The sequence below is a fragment of the Suricata suricatta genome, chromosome 14 (genome assembly GCF_006229205.1).
Source record: "Suricata suricatta isolate VVHF042 chromosome 14, meerkat_22Aug2017_6uvM2_HiC, whole genome shotgun sequence".
Classification (NCBI taxonomy): domain Eukaryota; kingdom Metazoa; phylum Chordata; class Mammalia; order Carnivora; family Herpestidae; genus Suricata; species Suricata suricatta.
The window spans coordinates 75462932-75475907 of NC_043713.1; the positions used below are offsets into that span (position 1 = coordinate 75462932).

The following is a 12976-nucleotide window of genomic DNA, read 5'->3' on the forward strand; positions in this document are numbered from 1 at the left end:
GTGAGACCAGGGCTGATCAGCCCCATTTCAGAGGGGGAAATAGGCTCAGGGACGTTTGGTGGCTTGCCCCAAAGTCACAAAGCCAGTACAAGACAGAGCTACAAGTCATGTCAAAGCCCACCCTCCTTTCGGCTCGCTCTGCCTGGACAAGGAGCTGAGGGGAGACGGGTGCGCCGCCCCCCCCCCCCCCCCCCCCCCCGCCCAGCCTGCGCAGCGTGCCCTCGCACCTCCAGTCAGCTCCATCGTTAGCTTTTCATTTTCAATCATTTTCTTCTTCTCTTCTAGCTCAGCAATCAAGTTCTCTTTCAGCTCCACCTTCTTGTCTTCAAATTCTTTCACTGCAGCCTTCTTTTCTTTAATGTAGTTTCTTTCCACCTGTTCAGTCTGAGCAAAAGAGAAACCAAGGCTCAGGCTCCAGCTCTAAGCCAGCTCTGCGCGTGGGACCCTCCCCGGGAGACGCGGGTTTGGCTGCACCCTCGCGCACGGGCAGTAGCGGAGCGTCTGCAAGTTCTCCAGCAAATGCATAAAACGGAACCATACAACTCTGATCCGTCTATGAGCATACCTCACTTGCTATTCAGTTACTTCCTCTCTCTCACATCTTACGCCACATGGCTTGTAGCTTCAAGTAAAATGTAAAGACTCTCACAGATAAATTCTTGTAAGGGCATAATTTCTAAGGAAAAAGTACGTTCTGGATAAAATAGCTACATTCAAACGCATGGAGTCAAAATGACAAAAGTTACTAAACGTGTTGATGTTTACACTAAAATCAACTAGGTTATCAGATCATTTTTTAGGTCCCTGAACCCTCGAGCACTCAAACACTGAAATAATACTAAATTTAAAAGTGTTCATTGTTAGGTCTCACCGTCACATTAAATGAAGAACCAGGGAGCGGACGGTGGGCTACGGCCGTGGACCACGTAATCCTGCTGCATGGGAAGTGTGCTCACTGACCTCAGCAGTAAAACCTGGTAACACGGCTCCGCGAAACTGTGACCTCACACTCGCGTGGGGCTCTCATCGTCAGGACAGGATCCCCTCCCCCCACACGCACACTAGCCACCCCAGGACACATCATCATCCAAGATTCAGGCTCCCAGCTCTGTCCCACAGCACTGTGCTCCCCAAAGAACCAACACTCAGATGTCTGCTGAAGGAAAGGAAAAACGTTAAATCCTCCTTTCCTACTGACCCAGAGTTTCTGCTGTAAAACTGAGCTGGAGCCACTTCAGAGACTGGGCTGCACAAGGAGCTACGGAACAAACTACTGGAGCGTTATAACTTAGTCGCCCTCCCAAACGGCTTTAACGCGAGATGAAAGTCAACGAGAAAGCGGTGGGGGGTGAGTACCCCCTCGTCCCCTGTGACAAGCAGAAGCTGCCCGGCCTATAAATGAACAGACAGGAATTTCTAAACGGAGACCCAAAACGTCCTCTAGCCAAACCCAGCCGTGATGAGGGCTTGCAGCTGGGGGCTTCCCAACTAGCCGTTTGATGGAAGAAGAAGGAAAGGTTCTCAGACGGGAGAGCAAGACTCCAGTCTCAGGAAGGGCCTGCAAACCCCGATGATCCACGGTACTTACTTCCAGCTGGAGGAAGAGTTCTGAAAGAGAGAAAACGTGCAATTAGATTCGCCAGACTATGTCACCAGACAGTGATGGTAGGATTCATTTAGAAGCAGTAATTGCTTCCTGAAAGCACCGTCACACAGACCAACTGTTTCCATCAGCAAAGCATTGATCTGCATGAAGGGGAAGGATGCAGGAGCGCTCGCATCTAGTCAAACTTGGCCCTAAACAGAATCCCTCCTGGCAGTTCTGCAGTCACCCCTTCTGTCACTGGGTACGTACCTTCCCACAGGCCTCCAGGGCAGGGTGGGGCAGGGAGGAACAAGGCCGTTTCTCCAGAAGCAAAATCAACACTGATGTCTCTAAAGCATGTGTGAAGGGCTCTGCCCAGTGAGGAAGGACACCCCTGAGAACTCACAGGCCAGAGGTTCTGAGCCCCTCTGGGCTTCCTGCACAGGCCAGCACGCCCATGCGTGTACCCGCCCTGTGGGTCTCTCTGACGCGCTTCCAAGCTCCAGATGGAATGGGGCCTCCCACAGGAGGCGGCTCCCCTCAGTCTTTCCTGAGGACCCTTCACTTACCCCCCCACCCCCTCCAGACCCCGACCAGTCTCCGCCCGAGAGGATCGACAGCCTACCAGCCACTTCACGTCAGGCCATTAGCAACGGTGTGCCCAGCAGCTCCCCCCACCGCTCGCTAGGAAGGCCCTCCACAGAGCCAGCCCTTTGAACAGAACAGGTCTGTGCTGTCTCCTCTTTTCTGGGTGACGGGAGCTGCTGCCCAGGCCACAAAGACTGTGGGTGAACCAACACCTCCAGGGGTGCCGTTCATGTCCAACCATGGCCTCCTTCGGGAACATGACAAATCCTGGGGACCCGCGTGCCCACAAAAAAGCATCTATGCATTTCCACACATAATCTCCTAGAATTTTGAGTTTCAGGACTCCAGATTACGAATTCAGACCTCAATACATATTGAATAAGAAGTTTAAATGAAGAGGGGTGCCTGGCTGGCTCAGTCAGTGGAGTACACAACTCTTAATCTCAGGGTCATGAGTTCAAGCCCCACACCAAGTGTGGAGCCTACTTTAAAAAAAAGAAAATTAATGAGGAAAAGGACAAGCCACTCATTATTTTCTAAACCCTCCAGAAGCCCTGACCACTTTGGTCCTGGGATCACGGAGCACGTAGGCCAAGCACACCCAGCCCAACGTGCCGGCCCCCACAGCTGCTTAAGATTCACGAACGACCTGACGCAATGAGTACGCGCCCATCTCTGAACACCTGTACCACGTCACGCTGGCGATCAGCTCTCAGGGCCGGTGCTGGCTGTGGTTACAACTAGAGCAGGTGGATTACCTCTGCACAGAATGCGCTCTTGAAGGCTCAGGCTGTGACTGCCTTGGGAGCTCTTCTGCATGTGTATTCAGGGGCAGGGGAGAGAAAGGTTTCTGAAAGGACACCCAAGGACAGGATTGAAAGTGGAATTAAGAAAAATAGCTCAACACTCACACTGCAGTTCTAGCCTCAGAAAAATGGCTCACGTCCATTTACTTTCCTTACTTGCACCTTAAACCAATTCCCTGAGGTATTCATATTTCCCCCTACAGGTAGACACGGAAATTGAGGCTCCAAGAGCAAAATATCTGCTTAAAGCCTCAAGACCTAAAGTGCATGGAAGACCTAACCCTAGGGCCTCACCCCTCCACGCACCTCCTTTCCCTGCTAATGGGGAACCCTGGGAAGAGGGCTGAGGATCTCAACGATGTCCCTAAGCAGATGCCTCAGGAACTCAGAGTGCAGTGGGAGTGACCTCAGGGGCAGACCGGATGCGGGCACGCAGAAGTCTAACGCCTATTCCATTTTCCCAGTGCCTCCCGCACCCCTCCCCTCCCTTCTACCTGTTGATGTACATAGGACATCTACTCCCTGGAGAGAGGGAAAAGCTCCACCAACAGAAAGCCGAAGGCACAGAAAGCAAGAGGACAGCGGCCTAAGGACGGGCACCCAGACAGCATGAGCTGTCATGAGCCCCCGCCCATGGGCGCTCAAAATCGAATGCTTGCAAACATTTCCTGTAAGACCAGGAATGTGTGTTTACACGCTTTGAACCATCATCACATCTTACTTTTTGCATGATTCTTTACTGACCCCAAAATGTTCCTTAACTTACCCATGTCTGGGTGTCTTTTGTCAATGAAATAGTCAAGGCCAAGGTGTTCCACTACTTCATTTTGCTCAGAGCTTGGATGTGGCAGGTGCTCCCCAAATCCTTACTGAACAAACACTGTGTACTGTAGCCATGCAAGGCGTACTCTTCCCCTGAATGCTGCTAACACTCAAGGGAAAAAACCCAGAGCACACCCCTTCCTCCCAGAGCAGAGAATGCCAAAAGAAGCGAACTACAAATGAGTGGAACAAGCTACAGTTCTCTTCCATGTCAGCTGCTCTGATGGTCTTTCAGCCAGCCACGCAGACGGGAGGCAGACTGGGCAAGACCACTTAACCTGCGGCGCCAGAGGACCCACAGCTAATAAGCTCAACCACAGGCCGTGCACTGGCCACTGGGAATAAGATGAACCAGCTTTACTCAAGTGCAGCTGTGGAGTCCCCCACCCCCAGCCCCTCCACCGTATCTGAGATGCATGTTGGACAGGAGCCCTCAAGACCACATTGTCGATAATCAGCAAAACAAGGAATGCCTGAAGATCATTTACTTCCAAGACAGAGCCTCACCTGCGTTCCGGATCCTCTCTTTGTACTGCTGATCCAGTTTTTTCATCCTCTTCTGATACTCCTGCAACGTACCTGATTTTGAGATTTACAAAATGAAACGTTACTTAGAAGATCAATCAGCTTTACATTTCAGTTTCTAAAACTGTCTTATAGTACCAGCAGTGACGGTTCTAATAACATCAAAGTAAAACACAAATCAAGGAAAGGCACAAAGCTAACTGGACTCTGGTTCTCAACCAAGGCCAGCAACAGAAATCACCCCACCTAGGAGATTATGACTCTCTAGCAAGTTAGAGGAAGTCGAAAGGTGTGGACTTCAAATGATTCTGGTCACCTGCTACCACAGTCTGAGTCAATGGGCCTCCCTTTCCTGAAACAGGCTCACTCTTCCTCAGTGAGACCTAGAACTTTCTGTAGAGACCATACAGGAGAACTTTCGCCACAACAGCAGGAACGTCCTAGGCTGCAGTGTCCAGTACGGTCACCTCTAGTCATATGTAGCTACTGAGCACTTGGAATGTAGCTAGGCAATTGAGGAATGGACTTATTAAATTTCAGTTAATTGAATTTAAATAGCCACACATGGCCAGTGACAATTCTGGATAGCTCGGGGGTAGATTTTCACCAAAAGTCTCCTCATGTCATTGCTTTTCCCCAAAGTGGCCAATTATGCGGTCACGTTTACCGTGGAAAGGATTTCTAGATCATGACGGAGCAGCAGGGTCTGTTAGTGGCATGGTTTTCAAAGTCCCTCCCTCAACCACGCAGGTATGCCTTGTAGACTTAAAGAGGAGAATATATTTTTTGCCCCAAAAGAAACCCGCTGTTCCCCACAGCGCTAGTCATGCCTCACGGGTAACCTGATCTCCTTCCACCTTCTGCGTTGTGAAGACTGGAAAACAAATTTAAATGAGTATTGGTGGGCCCACGGTCTCACTTCCAGACAGCAGTGAAGCCGGGATCCAAGCCCATGACAGCACCTGAGAGCGTCTGCTCTTGACCTGACGCTCACCGGTCTTTAGGAGGAAACAGCACTAGACGAGACACAACCGCCTCCAACTCAGCCCGCAAACAGCAAGCTCGGTAAGGACACCCCGTAGTTCACCACCAGTTAGCTTAGAAAAAAACTGTACCACGTCATGTATTCTTTCATGACAGCTCTCCTAAAAATGTCTAGCTTTAGGTGCACAGTTTTTGCAGCTCCTGCTCTCCCAAAGGGTCTGAGATTGTGAAAAGGGAAAATTACTTGACGGACAGCAGTTAGCAAAACTGACAGCTAAAAGCAGGCAGACCAAATTTTAAATCATTCCCACAGAGTAGTGAGAGATTTCAGAAGCTGCCAATACTAAGTACACTTAGAAACGAAGGGTTAAACTACACACCAACCTTCCTGAAGTTGTTGCAACTGTCTCTTGAGAGAAGCCAGTTTATCCTGGTACATCCTGTTAAAAAAAAAAAAAAAAGAAAGAAAGAAAAAAAAGCGACGCTGAAAGACGAAAAACATTCCATACTCGATACAAAATAACCTACACACAGGAATTACTTGGGCTGTTATGGGAATGTCACTAGTGACCTTCAGGAAACCGAGAAAACTAGAGTCTGCCGGCTGGTTTAAAAGGTACCAGCAGGGGCACCTGGGTGGCCCAATCAGTTAAGCTTCCGACTTCGGCTCAGGTCATGATCTCACAGTCCGTGGGTTCGAGCCCCGCGTCGGGCTCTGTGCTGACAGCTCTGAGCCTGGAGCCTGCTTCAGATTCTATGTCTCCCTCTCTCTCTGACCCTCCCCCACTCACTCTCTGTCTCTCTCTCTCAAAATAAAATAAAGACATTAAAAAAAAAAAAGGTACCAGCAGCTAAAGGGATCAGAAATGGACAAGGATCTTGTGATCTTGAACCCTAACTCCGTGCTGTAGTCTCCTGTGTTCTCTATCCCACCTTTAGAGAATCCGTCTGAAGCTCACAAATAAGACTCACAGATTTTAATAAATAAGCCACGGTAAACAGTCAAGAAGTTACAAGGAGAAATTGAAAGTGGGAGGCCATTTTCTCAAGGAGTGAGAGGTAACACACAAATGCAGCCAAGGCCTCAGCACAGCCCTGTATCCACTCTACAACTACATCATAAGCTCCAGAGGAGTACGATTATGCCTTTTCTACGTAAATAACACAGCCGGCACAAGCACCAAGTTTATAAACCTTCGTGTCGTTTTTAAAAGCACGACCCTCTCAGGATCAGAGAAAGGATAGTAATTCAGCAGCAGAGTTAAGACGCAGGATTTGTTTGCAGCCCCAGCGAGCACACACACACAGCCTGATGGTACTTTCCCCGCACACCAAATGGATGACGGGCAATTATTCCCTCTGGCTAGTTTGTCTGAACGGTGGATTCCACAAGTCCGATTTCAGCAGTACTTCTGCTTCTATCTGAAAAACACCCCCACTAGGACAGTGACAAAAACAAGATTCGCAACCTGAATGAACACAGCCCAACAGAGAACAGCTTTGTGACGGCCCAAGTGAGGGCTGTGAACACGACCCCGCTATTTGTGCAGACGGAGGGAAGAGCAAACAGGACCCGAGGCTCCCACAGGAGGCTGAGGGAAAGGTCAAGGGGAGTTGGGAATGTACTCCCATTGCTCACCTTGAATCCCACAAGGCATTCAACTGTCATAAAGGACGTTCGTGCCAATCGATTTCAAATGTCTGTTTTCTGAGAGAGCACGAGCGAGTACAGGAAGGGGAGAGAGGGTGACAGAGGATCCGAGGCAGGCTCTGTGCGGACAGCAGAGAACCGGACATGGGGCTCGAACTCATGAGCCAGATCATGACCTGAGCTGGTGTCACACGCTAAACCGACTGAGCCACCCAGGCACCCCCTGTATCCAATATTAAGGGGCACACCGAATTAAAATACGGTCTCAAAGGAATGCTGAAGTAGGACGATAGGAAACAAATGTGCAAACTGCACACAAGTATTTGGAACCCAGTGTATTAAATTTTCCACCAGAGTGCAGTAAACAATGCCTTTAAATTCCGAGCCCCTCTTTGAAAGGGAATAGTCACAGACTGGAAAAACAAGCAAAATAAATGCAGATTTGGGGAAAAAGGTACACTAAACTGACTGAAATGGTTCCAGGTGAAAATGGTTCAAGAGAAGTCGGTAAAAAGCCTGAAGAGAATAAAAATAAAAAACAAGCACAGCACACATGGTCTCTCTCTCTCTAAATAAACATTAAAGAAAAAAAGTAATCCTTCTTTATTCAGCTTGGGTGGGTGGAATTTAGCTGAGTTACCCCTTCGGGTTCCAAAGCTGGAAAAGGATAACAGAATCCAGAGGACGGTCAGGAACCATCTGCATATAGGACCTGTAAAACCAGGATGTGGATCATCTGGTTCAAAGATAAGGAATCTAAAGTTAAAGCAAGATCCTCAAAATACACTCAACAAATGCTTACGGGATATATTTTATACAGTCTTCCATCTGTGTTTACATTAGAACGCGTGGCTTCGGTTTCTCTGGGCACATTTAGAGGCGGCTGGAGTGTGGACGTGGGACCAGCGGAACGAGCACTGGAGCAAGAGTCAGGAGCCGTGCTCTCCAGGCGCCCAGGACACCTTCCACTCCCGGCGGAGTCACTTGAGAACCAAATAGCTAGGACACACACTTGACCCTGAGTTATGGTTTTCGCATTAAAACAAAACAAAACAAAACAAAACAAAACAAAACAAAACAAAACCGGGCGCCCTGGGTGGCTCAGTCGGTTAAGCATCTGACTTTGGCTCAAATCATGATGTCGCAGTTCGTGGGTTCGAGCCCCACGTCGAGCTCTGTGCCAAAAGCTCAGAGCCTGAAGCCTCTCTTCAGATTGTGTCTCCCTCCCTCTCTACCCCTCTCCTGCACTCTCTCTCAAAACCAAACGAACCTAAAAAAATTTTTTTTGAACAAATAAAAATGAAGACACAGAAACCCTTCCCTCCTGCTACGTGGCCCATTTCCCTCAAGGGTCTTCCACGCCGACCCGAAGATTCTCTCAACAGGAAGACTGATTACATACAACAAAGTTAAAGGGGGAAACTGCGCGCGCGCACACACACACACGGTCTTTGGAAGCTCCATGGTCAAAACCATACACACGATGTCACTACAAAGATTTCCCGGTCAACTGTGTATTCCAAACAAGCAGCGGAAGATTCACACTCACTGTTCCTTCATCTCTACGTAATCTTCTTCGTCGTGCTTCGCCAGGTCGGTCTCACTAGCATCTTCAGTGTCTAAAGTAAAATCGAGGAAGAAAAGTTTGTTAAAATCGCAGTTCATAAAGTTGGCATCACCTGATGCCACAGTAACTTCAACAGAAACTTCCACAAAATGAACGCAGGCCTGCAAGAAGCCATCAGCGGAAAATATTACAGTTACTTCAGGAAAGAAAATGCCGTTTCCAACGTGTAGATGACCGGATTTATGCAGAAAGCTGCCTTTCTGTGGAGCGGGACCAGAGAACAGGGCGCCCCAGACCCTGACAGTCACGGTCAAGTCTGCTACTTCTGCAGACGCCACACCGGCAGCTCAGGAAAAGGAGATGGGAGTGTCAGATGGGGACCACAGGCAGCCAGGCCCTGCTCAGTGCTCCAAAACGACCTAACAGGGACGTGCTCTTCTGCTCCATGCCCGGTTTGAACCCTTAGCAGATTTTACATCACATATATACAAAAGAGAACACAGACCAATGCACTCCACTCTAATAAATGAAATATTTTCAAAGCCACAGCTAATGGGAAAATAAAGGAGACAAGATAAACAGAAACTGCTTCAGAACATTTTAAACATGGCTCTTAGAATAGTCAACTGTCTACATAATTTCAACCCTCCTTGATGGGGGGGGGGGGACATCAATTTCGGCTTCACTGCTCCCCCTTGTGGGCCTTAGCAGCAATTACAAGTGACTCATTCAAAATCTGTTAAGGCCCGTCTTCACATGTAGTTTAAGCAAACGCAATTAATTGCTTCAACTTTATTATCTGCGCAGGTCGCTGCCATCTTACTGGCTGCTGCTGATCCAATTCTCCACGAAGCGTTCTACTCTCTGTCAGTCAGGAGACCTTCCCTGAATTCCTGTCATATGCCAGCCACTGTACTGGGCACAAGGCAAAGTGAGATGAATAAAACATATTCCACTTTCCAGACAGCTAGCTCAACCTTTTGCTCCACAGCCCCATTTTGTGCCAGAATATTCTCTTCCTGGTCCGTTTTTTCACCCTTCTCCTCCAGCACCTCTTTCCTCAACTCCCTCCAAAACAGTCTTTCTCACACTTCCCCAAGTGTAAAGCCCCGTTTGAAAAGCAAGGCTCTCAGAAGCACCAATGGTAACGCGAAGAGCGTGGAGCAGAAAACAAAACACCTGGACACCATTAAGAGCATCCCCATTTTCACCTGTGCCTGCGGCCCCGGTGACGAAAACATCTGAGTATCAGGCCAAGTACTTCATGCACAGATCTCATTTAATCCTCACCCCGACACTAGGAAGCACCATTACAGCTAGAAACACTGAGGCTGGAAAGCTGATGGGAGTCGTCTAAGGTTACAAAGCTGGGTTCAGTGAGCCAAATTTAGACCGAGATCCGGCGGATTCCAGGACCCGTTCTCTTAAGCAACCTGAACTCTCAACCTGCCCTACGCGACCCAAAGTCGGGCTGGCGAAAGCATTTCCCCGAGGGTGGAGGGTCACGGGTAACAACTTTGGAACCTGGAAGCCCAAACTAGGCTTTGCTCTGATCCTCCAGGGAACTAAAAGGCGAAGTGCAGCTCAAGGTACCGAACGGAAGGCTTTCTCGTCCCCCCAGTAAAGACCTGGGGTTCGCCAGGGACGGCTGGGGGAGAGGGGCAGTCTTAGAGGGACCTCCAGCTCTGACAGCAGTTCTAAGTCCTCCGGTCCCCTGTCAGGGTGCGACGTCTCCACCGCCGTCTCTGCCCCAAGACAGGTGGGGGGAACTTCCTCCCGGCGGCCCCTTCACCTCCCCCAGCCCCGGAGGTCGCCCCGCCCCCCTCCCGTGCACCCCACCCACCCCCCGCAGCGGGCTGCCGAGCCAGCGGGAGGGCGCACCTTCGTCCGACTCCCGGCCCCGGCAGCTGCGCTCGTCGTCCTCGGCGCTCTCCAGCTCTTCGTCCTCCTCGGGGTAGTACTCCGGGGCCGGCGGCGCTCCAGCCGGGGCCGGGGCCGGAGCCAGCAGCCCCGCGGCACTCATGTCGCCTCTGGCGGCGGCTGAGCGTGTCACCCGGGGACCGCGGCCGCGCGCCCTGCCGACTCGACGCCCGCCTAGCAGCCCCCGAGGGAGCCGCCAACTCGAAGAGCCGGAGCCGCGGCAGCGGCTGCGACCCCTTCCCCGTCTCCGCCAAGCTCCGCCCCGCGCGCCCGCGCTCGGCAACGGGGACCTCGCGCCGGCGGTGACTTCCGGGTCGCGAGCTGCCCGAGAACCGCCTGACTCCGTCATCCTTGAGGAGGTGGACGGACTGCCCCCTTCGCCTTAACCTCAGCCCTTTCATCGCCGTCCTAAAATCCTCACTGGGTAGCGGGGAGGGGCGGAGACAAGTTCTCTCGAATTAGGCAAATTCTTAGACGGGCCTGGCGCAGCCAGGACCCCGCAGCTCGAAGGCGCTTCTGTTTACAGAAGTAGCCGCCAGGCGGCGCAAATCGAAAGCGAGGGTCCTTTGCGACCAGAGAGGTAGAAGGGTTGAAAGCTCTTGGCATGCATGGGTGGTCTGTTTAATTGAAACGGGTTAACGACGTGAACCATCCCATTTATAGGTCGGGAAACGTTGACATCTAGAATTTTCGTGACCATTCCCCCCTCCCCTCGAGCCTAGCTCCTCCCCTAATTGGAGCTGTATTGAAGAGAACTAAAAGACCAGGACGTTGATGCCCCATCTTGGGGTCAGCAAAATGGTGTTTTCCCAGTCCGTGGGAGTCCTTTCTGTTTGTGTAGGTATGCTCAATAGGTATTCTCCCGATTTTACAGATGCGAAAAGAACGTTTGCCTAAAAAGTGGCATCATCCAAGCTGCCTTGTTTACACGATCACACCCAAGCACTGTCTGTACTACTGCCTCATATTTCTTAGAATATTAATTTTTAAAAGGTTCTTTTCCCCATCCAATAACTTGCTAACCAACTCTCAACTGAGCAAGTAGAACATTTGCCTGCAGGAAGTTCATTAGGCTAAGATAAGGAACATGCTGTGTGGAAACTTAGAAAACAAAGGCAGCTTAATACCTGCTTGAGTTTGTTTGATTCCTTCTGAGTAAAAGATACTGTGTTAAAAGCTTTGCTTAATGAATAAATTTAGGATGTCCTTTGTCTAGTTGTGGGTAGCAAGAAAATAGTTAAGGAAGATGGCCCAGACGTGTTTATTTGTACAAAGTTTCTTTTATATTACACCCAAGTCGCCATAGAAAGGTAACTTACAAGTAGTAAGGTTGCAGCAGATGCAAAAAAAGGGTTGAACCCAATATCCTGATTCCCAGCTCCGTTGTGACCAAATTCATCTCTGAATGGGACCCCCAAAGAGTCACCTCAAAGGGAAAAAATGTATTCTTATCCTATTTATTTTGACATTTCTTATTTTCTACCTTAATGAAAATCTTAGCTCTGTTGTAGGAGAGTTTTCCTCCCAAGAAAACTCAAGAATTTCTAAAATGGAATGTTGCGGTGTCTTTCCATGAGTTCAGAGATCTTCTGAAACTCCTTCTAAATAAGATTCATTCTAGGGTGCCTGGGTGGCTCCGTCGGTTGGGTAGCTGACTTCAGCTCAGGTCATGATCTCTCAGCTGGAGAGTTTTGAGTGCCACATTGGGCTCAGTGCTGACAGCTCAGAGCCTGGAGCCTGCTTTGGATTCTGTATCTTTCTCTCTCTCTGCCCCTCCCCAGCTCACACTCTCTCTCTCAAAAATAAACATTAAAAAAAATTTTTTTAAATAAGAGTCATTCTCAGGACTCACTATATACCCACCATCTATATTAACTAGGTTTTCAGAAGTATCTTTCGTCCAAAGGATGAAGTCATATTCTACTTTTCTTTTAGATCACATTTAAATTATTTGTAATCAACTATATTGAGTAACTTAAGTTTCCATCAGTACAAATAATCACAGAACAGAAAAGCACCAACATTTTAGAAATTAGAGTTCATTTAATAAAAAAAAAATGTTTGACTTAATTGCTAATTGGTTTCAAGACACTAGAAACTTTGTCTTGCTTATGGTTTCTAACTTCTTGATTGCAAATAACATCTGTTAATGGTCATGCATTTTTTTATGTGAATAAACAACTGAACTCCGGTAGTGAAAACTTACTCCATTTTTTTCAATCCATTTTGCCAACTGCAGAATTGGTAGGATGAGCTCTTAACTAATATATACTTTTAAGAGAAGGAGGACCTGATCAAAAAAGTTCTCTCGACTTTAGTCTTACCTAACCTTTGTTAAGTTGTTTCATAATTTTGGACAGTTTCTCTAGGCCTGTAAAAATCAAGTTCCCTCAGAACCACCTAGAAATCTCTCTGCATCCTTTTCCAAAATGCCACTCAATCCCACAGCTCAGGAGGCACCTCCTTCAGAATTTATCTTTTTGTTTGTTTGTTTTTTGTTTATTTTTGACAGACAGACAGCGTGAGCA

General features: G+C 48.9%; 1 protein-coding gene across 7 annotated transcripts in view; it reads right to left on the bottom strand.

The window, feature by feature from the left end:
• SUDS3 (SDS3 homolog, SIN3A corepressor complex component) overlaps window positions 1–10726 on the bottom strand; it is a 52584-nt gene extending 41858 nt beyond the window's left edge. For 3 of the 7 annotated variants that reach the window (XR_003902499.1, XR_003902498.1, XM_029922048.1), the window contains exons 1-6: window positions 10410–10724; window positions 8511–8580; window positions 5695–5750; window positions 4309–4380; window positions 1589–1608; window positions 228–384 (exon numbers count right to left, since the gene is read on the bottom strand). Coding sequence is in view for 5 of the 7 variants with exons in the window: in XM_029922048.1 (XP_029777908.1) it covers window positions 228–384; window positions 1589–1608; window positions 4309–4380; window positions 5695–5750; window positions 8511–8580; window positions 10410–10551 (517 nt within the window). In the remaining 2 variants the exon portion in view is untranslated. Of the gene's footprint in view, window positions 1–227; window positions 385–1588; window positions 1609–4308; window positions 4381–5694; window positions 5751–8510; window positions 8581–10409 lie in introns of all 7 variants that reach the window. The other 4 variants (XM_029922046.1, XM_029922045.1, XM_029922044.1 and 1 more) reach the window with 3 other exon arrangements.
• Between the last annotated feature and the right edge of the window lie 2250 nt (window positions 10727–12976).